The 20,151-nt window shown below is 41.0% G+C and overlaps 1 protein-coding gene across 1 annotated transcript; it reads left to right on the top strand.

Moving 5' to 3' along the window:
• Positions 1-97: 97 nt before the first annotated feature.
• On the top strand, positions 98-19,882 carry LOC137440480 (trifunctional purine biosynthetic protein adenosine-3-like; the record flags this gene model as incomplete). Its single annotated transcript, XM_068136723.1, has 15 exons — positions 98-209; positions 1,326-1,394; positions 3,743-3,868; positions 5,090-5,177; positions 5,629-5,714; positions 6,316-6,484; positions 7,079-7,310; positions 9,856-9,950; positions 11,177-11,286; positions 11,828-12,026; positions 16,010-16,258; positions 16,600-16,752; positions 18,463-18,666; positions 19,003-19,134; positions 19,707-19,882. Coding segments are annotated over 15 exons (2,200 nt in total), but the record flags the coding sequence as incomplete, so codon positions are not given.
• Positions 19,883-20,151: the final 269 nt, after the last annotated feature.

Raw genomic sequence — 20,151 nt, 5'->3', positions numbered from 1 at the left:
AGTATTTTGATCTTTCAACTACTGAAATGTTAATATGCCTAGAAAGTATATTTCAGTACACAGTGTTAACTGCTGAATCTCTTTTCTACCTTTGAAGTGCAAACTTCCCTGCTTTAGTTGTAAAAGCTAGTGGCCTGGCAGCTGGCAAAGGAGTAATTGTGGCTTCAAACAAGGAAGAAGCCTGCAAAGCTGTTACAGAAATCATGCAAGTGAGTAGAAAAGTCATGCACTAAGTGGAGGTGTTCTTACACCAAACAAGTTGTTAACCATCTCAGAATCTCAAAGATGCTCTTTATTTGTGTGTAATAGGAACTTGACTAAAAGATGTGAAATCTTTTACCCATTATTTGGGTAGCTATGAAGCTCTGTATTATTATTGCTCAAGGCAGGGTACTCTTTCTAGGCATAGTTCCTATAGGCTAAAGTAAAGTGATTCTTAATGAAAACCCAGAACACACAGCACTTAATGTGTAGTAAAATTTCAGTGAGATTATTTGGGTAGGATATTAAATATATTAGGACCATCAAAAGCTGAAGAGAAGCAAAACAAAGCAATTTTATCTCAACAGGAATATCAAGTCAGGTCCTCAGCTGGTGGCAGCAGTACAGCATCTTATAACTTGGTGCTATGCTGGTTCATAGGAGATGTTGTTTGACACAATTGTCTTTCAAGAATCAGCATGTAGGATGTGCACTGACATTTGGGGTTGAACTCGATGACCTTCAGAGGCTCCTTCCAGCCCCTAACATCCTGTGATCCTCTGATTTTGTTGTGCATGTGTGGCTATTGGAGAAATACATGCCTTAACATGTGGCACAGTATCTTGAACAATGACAAAAAAGATGTTATAGTCCTACAGACCCACAAAATTATCTCCTAAGTGAATTGGTTGTTCTTAACTGCCTAATATGCAGTTAGTGTTCAAACATGGCGTTGGAATTTGAAAATACTAGCCCCTTCCAATCTATTCTCTAGAACTGCATTTTCTTAGGAGCTAAAAGTTCAGATTATAGACTTGACAGTCCATGCTATTAGTCCCAGTGTCACAGGTGTGAACTTCAGAAGACAGAGCATGAGGAATTACTCAGTGAGTCATAAATATCAATTTTAAAACACTCAGCCTCAAAAATCTGCATTTATTTAAGCATAAAAAGAAAAGCTGAGCAAAGCTTTCACCATTGCTGATGTACCCAGGATGGAGAATAGATTAGCACTCTCAAAAGTGTGCTGCATTTTTCTTTCTGTTCAAAAAACCATTATCTTCTTGTTGCATTTTGAATAGTTTAACTGAAACCAAGCTAAAGAGATTTTACTTTTACTGTAGGACAAGACTTTCGGCACAGCTGGGGAAACTGTTGTTGTTGAAGAACTTCTTGAAGGAGAAGAAGTTTCTGTAAGTGCACATCTCACTGCAACACTTTGATTATACCTGCTGTAAATGATTTAGGAAACACAGTCTAAGTCCCTACAGCAGTGGTGTGTAGGATTTTGCTACAGAAATTAGAGGCAGCTTTGTGTTTATGAGTGAAGTTGTATCGATTTAAGATAGCTGTGTTAAGAACCAAATTCCCTACAGTCTGTTAAAGTAATTCAAATAAATAAATATAAGCAGTAAACAGCTGTTGACACATGGGGAAAAAATACCAAACCCTAATATTTTTGGCTGTCATTAAGTGCACAGTTCTGTGCTACAGTTTCTCTGATGCCAAAGACAGTATTAGATCCATTCCTTTCTGCAGTGCTTCCTCTCCACTGCTGTTTGCCTTTGGTACTAGTTACCTCTTTGTGAAGCTATGACCTAAAGACTTTTTCCAGGGAAATCAACAATGCTGCCTTGCACATTTGCTGTGTTCTGGTTTAGAGCCCAGTGCCATTTGAATCTGTACAGGTAACAAGCTGGTGAAGTGGTTGAGAGTAAGGGAGAATGGAGACTTTATTTAATTAGCTTTACTGATGAAGGGAATATATTGAATTGCATCATGGAGGATCATTAAACTCCTTTGGAGCAAGGGAAGAATCAACTCAAGCATCCTCTTCAACCAGTTTCATTGTCAGAGATAATTGCAGTGTGGAAGTGCACCAGGGGACAAGGGACCTAGAACCAAAGGCTGTTGAATGTTTTGACAGTGTTGACTTACTCTGCAGATGCAGAAAGAGCAGTTCTTTCGTCTTAAGCTGATTCAGCTCCTTCATTTAAAAAAGCAAATCAGATTTAATGAGCAGAGTTTGAAGGTGAAAAGCAGAATTGGAGCCCAGATTTTGAGGTGGCAGGGCAACTTGACACCTGCATCATACAAAAAAGTGCAGCCAAGTACCAGCTCAGGTTCCTGAGTCTTGGAGCTGGAATTGAATGTTCACAGCATGCAGCATAATCCAACTAGGAGGTGGTGGCATTTATAAAGTAAGCTGTCGTTTCCAACTGTTGCAAATCTTTGCATAGTCTGGTTTCCTGCCTGATGTGAAGAAATTAGGTGTGGCAGATATTGGTCACCCTTATTTCCTGGGTGGCATGACCTTTTTAGGTGCTTAGAGGTTATCCAGATCATCATTAGAATTAGAGTAGAGTAGAGTAGACCAGACCAGACCAGACCAGATTGGAAGAGACCTGAGACCTTCAAAATCATCGTGTCCAACCTATCATCCAACACCACCTAATCAACTAAACCATGCAACCAAGCACCCTATCAAGTCTCCTCCTGAACACCTCCAGTGTTGGTGACTCCACCACCTCCCCGGGCAGTCCATTCCAATGGGCAATCACTCTCTCTGTGTAAAACTTCCTCCTAACCTCCAGCCTAAACCTCCCCTGGCGCTGCCTGAGACTGTGTCCTCTTGCTCTGGTACTGGTTGTCTGGGAGGAGAGACCAACCTCTGCCTGTCTACAGCCCCCCCTTCAGGTAGTTGTAGAGAGCAATAAGGTCACCCCTGAGTTATTCTCTGATTATTCTCTGGTGGAAAATATGCAATACTCTTAATTAGTCCTTTGAATGCTAGCAGGCCTATTGTGATCTAACACACTAAGATGATCACGCAGTTTAAAGGGGGTTGTATTATGGTGTCTGACAGCAGTGAAGAAAACATACTGCTTGCCTTGCCTGTCAAAATAGTTCACCTTCCACAGATGACTGTAGCTTTTAATATTTTGGCATTTTCAGGTTTTGCAGAAGAATCCTTGCTTGCTTTTTTAATTAGCATCATGAAACATGCTCTAGGTAGTGCTGCTAGTAGTAGTCCAAATGGTGAACATCATCATCCAGTTGCAGAAGATGCCAGGAGGCTTGTTGTTATGAAGATACTAAGGATAAAAGCATCTGCTATACAAATAATTTGTGAATCATTTTAAAATAAATAGTTTTATTTAAAAGGAAAAGGAAATGGAAGAGGAAATGTGGTGCCTTCCTTCCAGGCAGGGGAGGAGGAAGAAAGAGGGAAGAAGTATCTTCCACTGGGGACTATTTGAATTATTTTTAAGTATTTCCTTTTTTTTGAGTATTTCTTTTCAGTGCAACTACTGAGCTGAGCTTCTAACATTTTATGTGTTCTATTCAAAGTAATTTCTGTAGGATGGTCATACAGAATGAGGCACTGAAGGAAAATGGCAACATTTAGAATACTGTAGGGCTCTTTTATCAGAGAGACAGAGCTTACACTCTTAAACATCCATTTGCAACACTGAAAATTTTATTTGCACTTCAATTTTAACTATACACTGGAGTTTCGATTATCGTCCTTGTTTTCTAGTGCTTGTGTTTCACTGATGGCATCACAATTGCTCCCATGCCTCCAGCCCAGGACCACAAGAGATTAATGGATGGAGATGAAGGCCCTAACACTGGTGGGATGGGAGCTTATTCCCCAGCACCTCAGGTAAACTTGTACTGTTGTTTCACTACAGCTGTCCTACAGCTCTGCTATTGAAAGCATAGGTGAATTTTTAGTTCCACCATGAAAAACAGGAGAGAGTGGGCTCCTGTGGATGGAAAGAGTTGCCTCAAATAGGCATGGTCAAGTAAGATTCATAACTGAAGAAACTTGCTTCTCTAAAGAGAATTTCTTCTGAGTGACTTTTAATTTTAGGGTGGAAGTGTTTTAATTTCTACAATCTCGTATTTTGATTTGGCTTTTTAAGTATTGCGAAATGCTGATCGTTCAAGCCAAGCGCCTGAAACCACATGTTTATCTTGTGCTGAGCTAAGCTAATGATAGAGTTTTACTGTGGCTTAAGGTAGTTTAGTTTCTGTTTGGCAAGGAACTTCTCTGATTGTGTTTATTAAATAAAATTGGATCATTTATCTTCAGGAGGCCTTCTCTAAATTCCAGTATGTCTGTGCAAATGTTTTTTTGCATTGAAGTCAGTGGGAGTGATAGCACATGTAGAGCTGAGCATGGACAAGTGTCTGAAGAAATCACAGTATAACTAAGGTTGTAAGAGACCTCGAGGATCATCGAGTACAACCTATAAACACAGACCCCATGACTAGACCATGGCACCAAGTGCCACGTCCAATCCCCTCTTGAATGCCTCCAGGGACGGTGACTCCACCACCTCCCTGGGCAGCACATTCCAATGACGAACAACTCGCTCGGTGAAGAACTTTCTCCTCACCTCGAGTCTAAACCTCCCCTGGCGCAGCTTGAGACTGTGTCCCCTTGTTCTGGTGCTGGTTGCCTGGGAGAAGAGACCAACCCCTTCCCGGCTACAGCCACCCCTCAGGTAGTTGTAGAGGGCAATGAGGTCTCCCCTGAGCCTTCTCTTCTCCAGGCTAAACAATCCCAGCTCCCTCAGCCTCTCCTCATAGGGCTTGTGTTCAAAGCCTCTCCCCAGCCTTGTTGCCCTTCCCTGGAAATGTTCAAGTGTTTCGATGTCCTTCTTATGCAAGTGCATAATGCAAATGCAAGTGGTTGTTTTAATGCTGTGATACATTGTCTGAGGAGAGAGAAAAAAAATCACTAGCTTTCCATTGTATAAAATGTTTTGGAGTGAGCAAGAGACCACTCAACTGTCCTGCTTGGTTCTTAAAAATGCTGGCCACCACAGGAGGAAAAATCCCTTCTTGCTAACACTATTTTCTCATCCTGTCTTATTAGATTTCTAAAGATTTACTGCAGAAAATAAGAGATACTGTTCTTCAGAAAACTGTTGATGGCATGAGGAAAGAAGGTGTCCCCTATTTTGGTATGTTCAAAAGCTCCTAATTTGATTTTAATTTAATTAAACTTATGTACAAAAAGTTTTAATCGTAAGGAGAAAGACTTTTTTACACTGCCTTCTTTTGGGGCTAACACACACTGTAAGTTAAGGGAGATACCTGATTTATTAGATAACTGGGTTTAGTGTCAGTGGCTTGATTCAGAGTCCACTGAAATCACTGGGTATAATTTCATTAATGGTGGATGTCGAGTAAGGAAGAGCAGAAAGGCAAGCATTTGAGAATCAGCTGCAAAATTATAATCACAACTATTTCTGCCTGATTTATTTTTAACACTTCTGGAGTAGTAACATCCTACCTTTAAATGAGCACAGGGGGCATCCTTTTTAAACACTATTTGGATAGATGGGATAAAAAAAAACAACCAAAGGAGGGCTTGTGGAGTTCCTTAGCTTTTTATATAATTTTTAATTCTAGGTGTACTTTATGCTGGATTAATGCTTACAAAAGATGGACCTAAAGTTCTTGAGTTTAACTGCAGATTTGGTGACCCAGAATGTCAGGTGAGTTATTTTGTAGGTAGCCAGAGTTCAGCATTATGGGAAGGAGAAAAGTCTGTTGCCATCTACCTTTATTCTTAACTAACTTCTGGATGAATTGCACTGAGATGTAGAGTTTTGTTTATTCAAGAGAGTAGATCTGTTATGAAATTGTTCCATTCCAGAGAAGCTTTCATCAGGTAATACTCAATTATGGGCTTTGCAGGAATAACCTTGAATGAAATTCAACACTTGTCTATCTTCTCTGGAATAGAATTAGATATTTATCTTTTTTACTTATTAAGGAAGTAAACCACCACACACCTTCCTTTCTCTACTCCCCGTGAGCTGGGGTAGCAAACCTCTTTATTTCTATTCCTCAGAACAAATAGGCTTTTTTGGCCTCCAACTTTTCTTCCCCACATGTAACAGTTCTTTTACCTTTAGAAATTATCTTTAAGGAAGAGTATTTTTAAAGGTATGTAGATGGTGTGTGAAAATACAGCACATGAACATCCTTGTTTAATGTTGTTTTTACAGTTGCATTAGCATTTTTGAAAGGTCAATGAAGAAAATGTAACAATGGACATTGTTTTCTTTAATTGGCTAATCTGTGCTCTTATAGGTAATTCTTCCCCTGTTGAAAAGTGATTTGTATGAAGTTATGCAAGCAGTTGTCAATAAAAAGCTGTCCAGTTCCATGCCAGTTTGGTTTGAAGACAGCGCAGCCGTGACGGTGGTCATGGCTAGCGAAGGGTATCCAGGAACATATCCCAAGGGTTTGGAAATAACAGGTAAGTACAGCAGAAGAACCCACAGGACCCTGAGTCCTCTCCTGCTCTCCCTCCATTTTCTCTTGTGCCAGATGAAGGTCAGTCAGTGTAACTTGGATTCTTAGAAACTACCTCCTGTGGTCAGCAAGAGATGAGTGAATTTTCACACATCAAAGATTATTGGTTTTGCACCCATCACGTTTCCAATTCTCCATGTATGGTGGGTTGAGACCAAACCATAACAGCATGCTACATTGTGAAGTTTGGTAGTATTTCTTTAATGTGTGTTACAGTAAAATAGTAGTTCTGGGCTGATTCTTCCATCATGTTGCTCTGTGGTGTCTGTGTCAGTGTGCCATCCAATTGGAACTAGATGTTGTATGCAGATGTTTCAGCTCTTCCTCTGTCTGTGAGCATACAAATAGCAGATTTATTTCCCCTAAAAAATTGAGGGTTTAGATATTTATACCTAGTTGCATGCATGATCACAGTGAATTCTGTTGTGGTTTCTAGACACAGTCAATAAGTGCTGAATACCTCTTCATCTGTAATTTAATCGAGACTGTTCTAATCAACTGTGTTTTCTGCATTTATTTCCTTGAATTACTATCACAGGACTTTCTAGGGCTAAGCAACTAGGACTGGAGGTGTTCCATGCAGGCACAGCCCTGAAGGATGGCAAAGTGGTGACTAGTGGAGGAAGAGTCCTTACAGTAACTGCTATTAAAGAGGATCTAATGACAGCACTGCAAGAAGCCAACAAGGGAGTAGCAGCCATACAGTTCAAGGGTGCCATTTATAGAAAGGACATTGGTTATCGGGCTATAGCTTTCCTGAGGCAATCCAGGTAGATATTTGAACTACTTGAAATGGAAATAACTGGTGTAAAAAGGACCTAAAGATGTCATTATTTTACACAATATGATGTTGTTACTATATATAACTCTAGACAAGTTTTAACTGTCACCCTTGAAAGCCATCTAAGCAAAACCAGCCAAGGAAGGAGCAGGCTTTCTGATGGCTCTCTCATCCTTGTTCTTATTCTTCCAAGTTGTGAGCTGTGCTACAGTGAAAAGCATATGGGAATAACCTGTGCCTTTTTATCTGCCTGTTTTAGGGAAGGTGAACTTCTGGTTCTTGGGCTTTAAACCATGTCTTTTGCTCTAGATTGGTATTGTCCCTAGGTCTAATATTAATATCATGAGATGGACAAAGTTTGAGCTATTCTTTGGTTCATTCTAGAGTTGTTAGAAATGGTTAAAATCTACACCTAGCTTGCTGGGGCATGCATTTTACCAATCCAGCCAGCTAACAACATGGGTAGGATTTATTGTTCCATTCTATCATTATTCCTTTTATTTTCCCACTATTCAGTTTAATAGGCTTGAGATTATATGGGTGTGGGTTTTTTTTTAAGCATTGTTTTCTACTGTCTCTCTAATGTTAGTGAGAGCTTCCTGCAGGTTTTTAGACTATTTTTACCTAATGTGAAGCATATCTGCCTGCCAATGCTCCCATTAGCTCAAAACATAACTTTGATCATAGGTTATTTGTAGTCTATGAAGCATATTAGTAAGAGTTCCATTTTTGCTTACAGTGTATACTCTTTAGTATATTGTAAAATTATGATCAATAAACTTACTAAATGAACAAGGGCCTTCGTATTCAGTCTTCTTTCTCTCAAGTACTATGCACATTCTGAGGAATTTTCATGAAAGTGTGTAACTGGAACTTGTATTGTAGAAAAAAATTAGGAGAGTGTGTGAAGCAAGAGAATAAGGTACTTCAATGAACAGTTCTTTAAGCCACTGAGTTCATGGACTGTAGCCAGCAAGTGTCTTGACTAGAGTGCCCATATGCTGTGAGGATTCCTAGCTCATGAAGAAGGTCTTAGGAACTGCTTACAGCCAGCAGCTGCTTCACTGTCCTGCAGTCTGCACCACTTTTTGCTCAGACACCCTCAGATTAGGAGGACAGACAGTCAGGCACATTTGACTTTGGCTTCTGTGTTGCACGCAGTTAAGAAAAGGTAATGATTTGCTCTGTAAAGTTGGGTACACACCTCTTCTTGGCAGCCTTGCAGGCTTAAGCTCTATCTATGCATTTCACCATGTGAAAATATCCAGAATATTTATTTAATTTTAAAGTATTTTTTTAAGAATTGAAGAATTAAGAAGTTGATTCAGCAAATCCAAGTAGGTAACATGCTTTTAAATGTAAGGTGAAAATATGGTGAACATTTATAATGTTCAGACCGTGAGGGCCAGACTGCTCTCTTATTGCTGCAGGGCTGGTATTTCCTTGAGTGATTCACAGGCTGAGCAACTGCTCCTTATAATTACTTTTCCTCATGCAAATTTTTGAGCAGTGATACAATGTGAATGCAGATACCTTTGTATTTTCCTGGTGGCACAGCTCTTTGGCCAGCTGTTTTGTTGTATTTGTCCTTGTTGATCAAGTGTGTGGCATATTAAAGACACAAGTGTGTTTCACTTAATGCTGAATCACACCACTAAGAGTGCTAAAATAGGTATGAACCTAAAACAGAACTGCACCAGGTAGCCTAGTCTGTGTCAGTGACAGTATAGAAATAACAACTGCTTAACTAGATTGAGATACACTTGGTACAACTAGTAATTAGAGGTCATTAAACTCACTATCTCCAGAATGAAAGGTCCTTCTGGAAATATGGCATGGTCCCCGCTTAGTCATTATGGACAGACAAGTTACGTAAACAGGTTTGTCCTAAGCCTGTTTTCTCTGTTTTATGGCTGTGTATAGCAACCAGAGCTTGGGGACAATTCATTCTAGATTCCTAAAATGGAACTTGGGTCTTTTAACGTAAAATATAAAAGATATACTTTAACAGAAGGTGCATTCAAGTGAAAATGAGGTGTGGATGGTTTTGTGACGTTATCATTCCAGGTGATAAGGAAAACCAGCCCTTAAGGTCCAGTTGTAGAACACTCAAAGTATCCTAGAGACTATTGATTTATGTGGTGCTTCTGGTCTGAAAGGCTAGCTTGAGCTTGATCCTGCACAGTGCTGAGTTGTTCTGATTTAGCAGTGCGTTTTTGTATACACTGAGCATTTGAACTATACTACTGACACCTCAGTAGAGTTTTGTTCCTTTGGTGTAATAATCTCTATCCTCAGATACATGTCTGAGGTCAGGTTCCAAACAGCAAAAAGATTAACCTTTGAGCCATTGAACCTGCCTGGAATACTTAGAAATCATTTCATATGAACAAGCTTTCTGTACAGCAGAGTAGAATTCTGAATGGTGAGCTCCCTTAGTGAGTTTAAAGCAGTAAATATTGTTTTTAAAACACATGTTTGTACATTTGGTCATCAATTGCTGTAACTTCTCTTTTCTTTAAACATTTTTTCAGAGGCCTGACTTACAAAAACAGTGGGGTAGACATTGCAGCAGGGAATACATTAGTTCAGAAAATTAAGCCCCTGGCTGCAGCCACATCAAGGTCAGGTAAGTCTTGTACCTTCTATTCCTGTTACAGTCAGGCCATGGCAATGAGATTTATCAGTTGATCTTGATACATAGGCTCATATTTTTTGTGTTCTGTGTGTTTCTAGATTACACAAGAAATAACCTGCAGTAAGCAAATGCCTGTGATTGCTTCAAAATGTGCTTCTCTAAATTTACAGATTCTCTTCCCCAAATGACTCTAAACTCTAACTCCTGAATGCCATGGATGTTAGAGAATAGAGTTCAGCACCCTAAAATAATAACTGTGAGCAAAAATCATACCATTTAGTGCCATTTTTTGATCACATGGATTATAATTGTTTCTTGCACAGAGAACTACACAATTTGTGTAGATTAATGCTTTGAGAGGTGTCAAGATGTAGAATTCCTCCAAGATGCAATGTATCAATGAAGGCAGATAAGGAAGACACCTCTTTTGCTTGGTTAAAACGGCATTCGTTGGGTTGTTGTGATTTCAGGCACATCTTGCTTTAGCAAGTCCTTGCAATTCTTTTCATAAATGAATTATGTTTTAAATGTATCGAATAACTACTGCTTCAAAATTACTGGGAACCTTCAAATGATGTCAGATAACAGCTAGAGAAAAAAAACTACAGATACATGCACTAGTACAAGTAGTCATTTCTTAGTATTTTCTTACTCATCCCTCTTTCACTCTTAGGATTTAACCAGTTTCAGTTTTAAGGCTACCATACTTACATATCACAACCAGTCATAAGAGCAAGGAGTGTTAATACACTCTGAGTAGCAGTATTAACAAACATAAGGCATTTCAATAAGTAGCAGTATTAACACACATAAGACATTTCAATGGGGAAATGCCTATCACCTTCAGTTGGAAGGCCTGTCATCTTGGTGTCAGGAAGCAGTGGGCTTCTCTCTGTTACCAGAATTATTCTTCTGGTTTTCAGGAAAAAATACTAAGTGTAAGAGTGCAACATACCAGTCACAGTAATTACTGAATGTGTAATCACAAAGGTTTAGATTTTCAGACTTAGGTAATATTAAAGAAAAACAAAAGACAAAGCAAACATAAGATTAGGAGCTCCTGTGCCTTTGTGAAGAGGCTTTAAATGTCAGAGAGAAGTTTCCTGGTGGCAAAGCAATGTCTTGTTGGCAAACATCAGAAAGAATTCTTGTTGGGCATCCTGGAGAGACTCCTGAAAGTAAGAATGTGCTGGTTTATCCTGTTTTCTGGCTGGCAGGCTGCAATGCAGAGCTTGGAGGATTTGCTGGCCTCTTTGATTTGAAAGCAGCTGGTTACACAGATCCTGTCTTGGTATCTGGAACTGATGGCGTTGGCACAAAACTCAAGGTAAGGTGAAAATCCGTATAAAGGAAGGAAAATAGCACAGAAGGGAAAATGTTTTAACAGAGAGTATCAGTTGTCTTTCAAAAATGCTCCCCTTTTTTTTTTTTTCTTTCTAAAAAGGGAATGAAATACATGTTTAATTTCTGGCATGCAAATAGCCATACTTGAAATGGTGACTAAAATAACTCGTTTTTAGTATTAAGTATGTAACTGGGGACTTCTCATTAGGGTAGAATCTCCACCTTCAAAAAGATTGCTCATGGGGAAAAACATTTAATTACGTGGTTTCTCTTGTGTTTACACAAACTGCAATAAAACCCTTTCCAGTTCAGCCCACTTACATAAAGTGCCTTTTGTACTTGCCAATTAAGTAACAATTCCTGAGATAAAATGCTAGGAGAGGCTCACAGAGTTGATAGTCCATTAAGCTGCTCCTCAAGAAGCATCTAGAGGAACAGCATGATTTCCATCCCCTTCCATTGCAGTCTCTGCTTGTGTTTCAGTTTCTCAAAGCTAACCAGCAGGTTCTCTCCCTGTTTTGCAGATTGCACAAGAGTGTAACAAACATGACACCATAGGTCAGGACCTGGTTGCCATGTGTGTTAATGACATCTTGGCCCAAGGAGCGGAACCCCTCTTCTTCCTTGACTATTTTGCCTGTGGCAAACTTGACGTTGAAGTGGCTCAGGGTGTCATTGCAGGAATAGCTGAAGCTTGCAAAAAAGCAGGATGTGCTCTTTTGGGTATGAACACTCTTCTCTGAAAGATATGAAAAACCTTATGCAGTATCTTTAGAATTGGTTTTAATGTGTGTGTTTTGCTAACTTATTTGATGAATCTTAGTGGGGTCAAAAAAAAAAAAACCAAAGCATCACATGCCTTTGCTTTCAGAAATTATCTATCCTATGAGGACAGACTGAAGGAGTTGGGGCTGTTCAGTCTGCAGAAGAGAAGGCTCCAAGGTGACCTAATTGTGGCCTTCCAGTATCTGAAGGGGGCCTACAGGAAGGCTGGGGAGGGACTTCTCAGGATACCAGGTAGTGACAGGACTAGGGGGAATGGAATGAAGCTGGAGGTGGGGAGATTCAGGCTGGATGTGAGGAGGAGGTTCTTCACCATGAGAGTGGTGAAGCCCTGGAATGGGTTGTCCAGGGAGGTGGTTGGGGTGCTGTCCCTGGAGGTGTTTAAGCCCAGGCTGGTTGAGGCTCTGGCCAGGCTGCTCTAGTGTGGGGTGTCCCTGCCCATAGCAGGGGGGTTGGAACTAGATGATCCTTGTGGTCCCTTCCAACCCTTACTGATACTATGATACTACCCACTGGAAGGAGAGAGTACTCTGCAAATGCTGCAGTTAGCTCAGGAATTTGCATATCAATTTTGTTATTTGTATCTTTCCCTTTATGACAATAACTAGCAGAAAACTAACAATTCTTTGTATTTTTCAAGTCCATTTTAAAACATGCCAAATAGATTTGCTTACTTTTATCCTTTATCCTAAAAGAAAGCCTCAGGTTTTCCTCTAAAAGCAAGGTTCCTGTGCATGCACATGTCCGTGTGTGTGTACATACCATCCTTTCCACTGCTTGCCCGATTTTAACCAAATGTGGCGGGAAAGGAGAGATCTCACAGCTGTTGTGTTCCCACAAGCTTCATAAAACCAGAAAGCCCAAGAATGTCCTTAGGAATGCCACAAAAGCTTTGACTGGAGCTCACTACATAAGACCCAGAAGTGATAGGACTAGGGGGAATGGAGCAAAACTAGATATGGGTAGATTCAGATTGAATGTTAGGAAGAAGTTCTACCCCATGAGGGTGGTGAGACACTGGCACAGGTTTCTCAGGGAGATGGTGTAGACCCTATCCCTGGAAGTTTTTAAGGCCAGGCTGGATGGGGCTCTGAGCAACCTGATCTAGTGTGAGGTATCCCTGCCCATGGCAGGAGGGTTTGAACTAGGTGATCTTTGAGGCCTTTTCCAACCTTGACAAATCTATGATGCCACAATTAGATAAACTAGATTTCATTACTTACAAAACTGATTGCAAAATTAGAGTTGCCAGAGATTTGTTTGACTAAGATGAGCATATTCCAAGATGTTAAGACTCAATGTATACATTTTTCCTTTTGAGATCTGTAATAAAAGTGCATAATACATTTCAATAATAAGTGCCATCCCTGGAGGTGTTCAGGAGGGGATTGGACGTGGCACTTGGTGCCATGGTTTAGTCATGAGGTCTGTGGTGACAAGGCAACAAGGCTGGTGAGAGGCCTTGAGCACAAGCCCTATGAGGAGAGGCTGAGGGAGCTGGGATTGTTTAGCCTGGAAAAGAGGAGGCTCAGGGGTGAATAAAGAATAGAATAGAATAAACCAAACCAGGTTGGAAGAGGCCTTCAAGATCATCGCGTCCAACTCATCAACCAATCCAACCCACCTAAACAACTAACCCATGGCACCAAGCACCCCATCAAGTCTCCTCCTGAAAACCTCCAATGATGGTGACTCCACTACCTCCCCAGGCAGCCCATTCCAATGGGCAATCACTCTTTCTGTATAGAGCTTCTTCCTAACATCCAACCTAAACCTCCCCTGGTGCAGCTTGAGACTGTGTCCTCTTGTTCTGGTGCTGGCTGCCTGAGAGAAGAGACCAACCTCTGCCTGTCTACAACCTCCCTTCAGGTAGTTGTAGAGAGTGATAAGGTCACCCCCGAGTCTCCTCTTCTCCAGGCTAAGCAGCCCCAGCTCCCTCAGTCTCTCCTCATAGGGCTTGTGTTCCAAACCCCTCACCAACTTCGTTGCCCTTCTCTGGACTCGTTCCAGCAAGTCAACATCCTTCCTAAACTGAGGGGCCCAGAACTGGACACAGTACTCAAGGTGCGGCCTAACCAGTGCAGTGTACAGGGGCAGAATGACCTCCCTGCTCCGGCTGGCCACACTGTTCCTGATGCAGGCCAGGATACCTCATTGCTCTCTACAACTACCTGAAAGGTGGTTGCAGCCAGGAAGGGGTTGGTCTCTTCTCCCAGGCAACCAGCACCAGAACAAGAGGACACAGTCTCAAGCTGTGCCAGGGGAAGTTTAGGCTCGAGGTGAGGAGAAAGCTCTTCATAGAGAGAGTCGTTCCTCATTGGGCTGCCCAGGGAGGTGGTGGAGTCACCATCCCTGGAGGCGTTCAAGAGGAGATTGGACGTGGCACTTGGTGCCATGGTCTAGTCATGGGGTCTGTGTTTATAGGTTGGACTCTATGATCCTCGAGGTCTCTTCCAACCTTAGCGACACTGTGATACTGTGATACATGGAGAATTACCTTTTTTTGGTTTTTTCATAAGACCTTTAAGACTAAAAATGACAGCTCAAGTATCACTTTATAATTGGTGATAGAGTATTTCTTTCCTTTTTTTTCCCCAATTCTTTAAGAAAGGTAGTAAAAAAGTCCCTTCTAAGTGGGAGTGTGTCATTCTGAGGTAGCTTGCAAGCTTGGAACAAGAGGCTGTTTATTTAGGTTCTGGTTTAATATTTTCTGCATGAACTGTTAGCTTTATATTTGTCTTAAGATGTTATCTCAGTTTATGAAGTACAATCAAACCATTCATACTTCAGCATAAGTACCTGTTCTATGACATCTTGCTATGGTATTATTTACTGATTTTATTTCCAGTTGGGAGACTGCAAAACTACAGAGGGCTTTGAATGTTGTTAGTGAAGGGGATTGGAACTTAATGATCTTTAGGGTCCCTTCCAACCTAAACCATTCTGTGAATTACTAGACAATAATTTCTCCAAATTTTTAGCTGGTTAGCAAATATCTTTTTGTACTAGCATAGAAATAAATTTGAATGTATTAACAACCCTGATTTCTTCTGCACATATCTGGCACTTTTGGAAGAGAAGGGACAGAGATGATGCAGTAACTTTGAACCTAAGGAGGAAATGCTTTTTCATAGCCTGGATCATTGAAATCAATTTCAGTTTGGGGTCCAGCTTCACACACTCATTTCACTGTGCATGTACATTGCATGTAGAGCTGTCTTTGTATACTATCACCTCAGAAAGTTCTCATTTGAAGCATGTTCTTAAATTGCTACCTTGCATTTCTGCAAGAGCTGAATATTCAGCTCAACCACCTTTAATTTGTCACACCGCTTGATGGTGAGGTACTGAAAAGCTTTTCTACATGCATGGGTTTGCACAAACATTAATTATAGATTTAAACAGATGTATCTAAGCAAAGGAACCTTGATTTTAAAGTTGGTTATAGTAATGGAATGTAGAAACCTGGAAAGGCTTCCAGAGACTCTAGGATTGAGTGGTGTCAGGCACTGAGCTTCCACTGCCATTCAGGTGTATTTGGAGCCTCTTCAGGGACACTTTCTGGAAACAGAATAATTTTTTTATTGAACAAGTCCTGATGTGTGCAAAAGCAAAACAAGACTGTACTCTAGGTTAGCATGTTGAGCAGAGGTCATAATATCATGGCAACATCATCATTGTCAAGTTTTTCTTCTTGTAGACATTGTAACCAGCAGAGGAGTTTGAAGGAAAAATGAGATGGCTGTGTGGACAGCTGGGGAGAGTTTCTCCCTGATATGGGGGGCTAGCATGAAGATGCTTGTTTGGAAAACTTTAGACTGTGCAGTAAATGCTCATTTGCTGTATCAAACACATCAAGTTTCCCTCTCTAGACCAAATGAGTTCTGACATTTGGATCCCTCTCTTTTTATTGGTCTCAACAGGTGGAGAAACTGCTGAAATGCCAGGCATGTATCCGCCTGGGGAGTACGACCTGGCTGGCTTTGCTGTTGGTGCAGTGGAGCGAGGGCAGATGCTGCCCCAGCTGGAGAGAATTACTGATGGAGATGTGGTTATTGGAGTAGCTTCTTCGGGGGTTCATAGCAATGGGTACAGCCTTGTAAGGAAGATTGTGGAAAAGTCATCGCTGGATTTCTCTTCTCCAGTTGGTACCTCCGGTGACCAGACATTAGGTACCACTTGCAAAGCACTTTCTTGTATTAGGACTTAAACTTCTGAATAGCCAAATGTCACTTAAGTGTTGTGTTGTCTGTGCCTTTACTTTTGTAACTTTTCTAAACCACTAAAATATTACTGCATCCCTTAACATGCCTTTTCTAACCTTATTGATTCTATGATTCTATGAATCACATATGCAGGAAAGAAATTAAAGGTGGGGGTGGGGTGTGGTTTTATCTAGTAAATGCTTGCAAGTGTCCAGCAAATTAATATTTTGAGATTTACTCACCTTTTTATTGATGAACATTTCATTCCTTGCTGTAATTCATCATCTTTCATCCTCTTTCATCTACAGGAGATCTTTTGTTAACCCCAACTAAAATCTACAGCAAGACTCTGTTGCCTGTCCTTCGCTCCGGCCATGTGAAAGCCTATGCCCACATCACTGGAGGGGGCTTGCTGGAAAACATCCCCAGAGTTCTCCCAGAGTCCTTTGGTGTCATTTTAGGTGAGATAAAAAGAAAAGCTATGTGTTGTAGTCTAATACTAGCTGGCAAGTAAGCCACACACAGCTGTTTGCTCACTCCAGTGTGGTGAGATGGGGGAGAGCATCAGAAGGACAAAAGTGAGAAAACTGGTTGGTTGAGATAAGGGCAGTTTAATAGACAAAGCAAAAGCCATGCACACAAGCAAAAGGAGCTCATTCACCACTTCCCATCATCAGCCAGGTGTACAGGTATTTCCAGGACTCCATCATGCCCAGGAGTTACTTAGGAAGACACATGGCATCACTCTGAATGTGCCCCCTTCCTTCTTTCCCTTGCTTTATATGCTGAGCATGACATCATATGGTATGAAATATCCCTTTGATCAGCTCAGGTCAGCTATCCTAGTTGTGTCCCCTCCCAACTTGTGCATCCCCATCCTGCTCAGTGGTGGGATGGTGTGAGAAGCAGAAGCCTTGTCTCTGGATAAACACTGCTCAGCAACAGCTAAAACATCCCCATGAGATCAACACTGTTTTCAGCACAAATCTAAAACATACTAGATATAATGAAGACAACTAACTCCATGCCAGCCCAAACCAGCATGTTATGGAAACATCTTCATGTTGATATGGACTGGTGTGGAAGCCTGTGTATGTGGGGCCGTCCAAGCTGACTTGGACAGTAAGAGCTAGAGTTGCCTATCTGGAAATGTTTGCTTTTTTTCTTCATTGTTTCTGAATTTCTCCTTGTGCCTGAACCAGAGCCAGTCAAAACACTTGGTCATCTCAAGGCTGCTTCCCATTGAATTCACTTCCCCTGATGGTGTTTTGGGTTGGATTTTTTAGGAAATCCTATCCATCCCTGCAAAAATAAAACTACTTTCAAAGTGATCCAAAGTGAACTGTCAGCATTTTCAACAACCTAGGAAATTATTGCTAATGAAATGAGACTCATTAAGTCTTGAATTAGCATTCAGGTAAGGTGACCAGCTCAAGTACCTCTCATGCTCCTCAACCTACCTTAAATAAGCCTCACCACCATCTCAACAGGTATGCTAGAAAGAGTTTTTCACCTGCAGGAAAGGTGGAGTATGGAAAAGTAAATGACTTGCTATGTGCAATGTCCATTGTGTTGTAGAATAAAATAAAGGAACTGATGCTGAGTTTTGCACTCAAGAACTGCATGCAAATCATTCTTTCACTTTTCCCCAGTGGACAGCCAGGTATATGAATAGGGATAATACCATTTTAAAGGCAACAAGACAAGAAAGAAACTTACACTGTCTTTGGAGTTCTTTTACAGTGGCTTGTCCAGAAGCATTTCTGATGCTGCTGGAAGTCATCCTTACCTTGTTGGAATTGAGGGCAGCATGAGGCTTTGATGGTTTTTAAGGCTATAGTTCTGGTACAATAGTTTCTCTAGAAGCAGGGTTGTCACCTTCAAGAGGAGGATTTTCCAAAGACTGCCTCAGAGCCTGTTTTTAATTACTGATTAACAGATTGCAGGCAAGCAGTGTGATTGATTACCTCCCAGAGTGATGCTTCTTTTACCCTCAAGTCTTACTCAGTAATGAAGGAAAATTTCTGTGCATGCAAGCCAATTTCACTGAAGCTAATGCTGCTGTGGGTCTTTGTGTGGTCCATCCAGATCTTTGCTCTTAATGCTCAGATAATTCCAGTATTTGTCTATTGGTAGTGCTTTCCACTCTTCATTGGTATTTTTCTCTTCAGATGCTCTTACCTGGAAGATTCCTGAAATCTTTTGCTGGCTCCATAAAGAAGGGAACCTGTCTGAGGACGAAATGACACGGACCTTTAATTGCGGGATCGGTGCTGTCCTGGTAGTTCAGAAGGAGCTGGCTCAGCAGGTCCTTAAGGACATACAGAGACACGAGACAGCCTGGCTGATTGGCAAAGTTGTCTCCCTACAAAAAGGTTGTTAAATTTTAATTTTCCTTCAAAACAAAAAAAGCAGAGCTAAATCCCATAGCTGGTGAGGCTCCATGGAGGGTAGTTGGAAATCTCTTTAACTGACACCTCCATGGCTTTTTTTGTAAAGGGTATTAAAATGGCAGTTCTCATGACTTCAGTCTTAGTCACAGAACACGTGCTTAGCAATGTCAGATGTCACCAGGGCTATAAATAAATAATGAGAAGTACAGTAATGTCATTAATCCCTTGCCATGCTGCTTTTCTGCTCTCTTCTCCCATTATTTATGTGTAATTTTATTGTGGTGTTTTGGGTTTTTTTTTCTTCTTGTATGTATTCAGGCTCTGACCATGTTAAAGTCCATAATTTGCTTCAAGCCTTGCAAGCAAATAGGTCACTCTCTGTGCACAGCCATATCCAAGGCAAAATCCAAACAAACAAAGTGAAGGTTGCTGTCCTTATCTCTGGAACAGGTGAGAGTTATGTTCTTTACTACAGTGTAAAATGGACTCTTGAGAAAGGAACTTCAGCAGGTTTAAAATCTCTGAAGTCCTTGCAGTTCTCCATGGAGGCTCTGATAGGCTTCTAATAGGCTTTCAGTAACAGAGTTTTGCCCTTGGATTAATTTCAATCACAGGCAGAGCGATCTTTAACCTCTGCTGCAAACTGACTGTTCATTTTGTCTACAACCTCTGCACATCTCTAGATTCAAGCACCCACTGCATTACACTATAGGGACAGCAGCAGAATTTCTTCTTGCTATGTAGACACTCCTAGTGCTTTCATTATTCTCACTTGTTAAGATGTAGACCATCATTCCAATTCCATAAATTGCAGTTTACAAATGTAATTGGTAGTAAAAGCCCTGGAGCCTCCAGCTGTTGAATTCAGTTCCCAGTATGATCAATTAAAAGAGGATTATTGTTAACGTCAGCGGGGTTTGGACTGGGTCTCGCCCACACTGCTGCTTACTTAAGCCCCACTTCTAGCTGTTAACTGTATTTAGTCTGCAGGAACAACTCATGAATTATTTTCCCACTCATAGGCACAAACCTGGAAGCCCTCATAAATAGCACAAAGAAGCAAACCAGCTTTGCACAAATAGTGCTTGTTGTTTCTAACAAAGCTGGTGTGGAAGGGTTAAGGAAAGCTGAAAGAGCTGGTATTCCTACAAGGGTAAGTGTTCCTCATCTTTCTAACATCAGATACCCTTATCTCTGACTGTAGCAGGAAGATGCTGTGAGATAGTGGCTTTCACTATTTCACTAGGAAGCCTTAGCTTTTGTTTTTTTCAGTCTGTCATCAACTCATGCCTTTGGGCAAGCTACCTAACATGGAAAGCAGAATGCTTACTTTTCTCCTTCTCAAGAGATCCTGCCAGCAATCCTGATGTTCTGGAGAACAGTCATTAAACCAGCAGAAAAAGCCCTTCATAGTTACAGTTTAAACCTTAGCATTTATTGAACTGTATTTACATTAAAGTGACAATC

Source organism: Melanerpes formicivorus, unplaced genomic scaffold (assembly GCF_026170545.1).
Source record: "Melanerpes formicivorus ecotype bairdi unplaced genomic scaffold, bMelFor1.0.p_v2 SCAF_3068, whole genome shotgun sequence".
NCBI lineage: Eukaryota > Metazoa > Chordata > Aves > Piciformes > Picidae > Melanerpes > Melanerpes formicivorus.
Note: the sequence above shows the minus strand (reverse complement) of the source record. Positions and strands in the feature narration are given on the sequence as shown.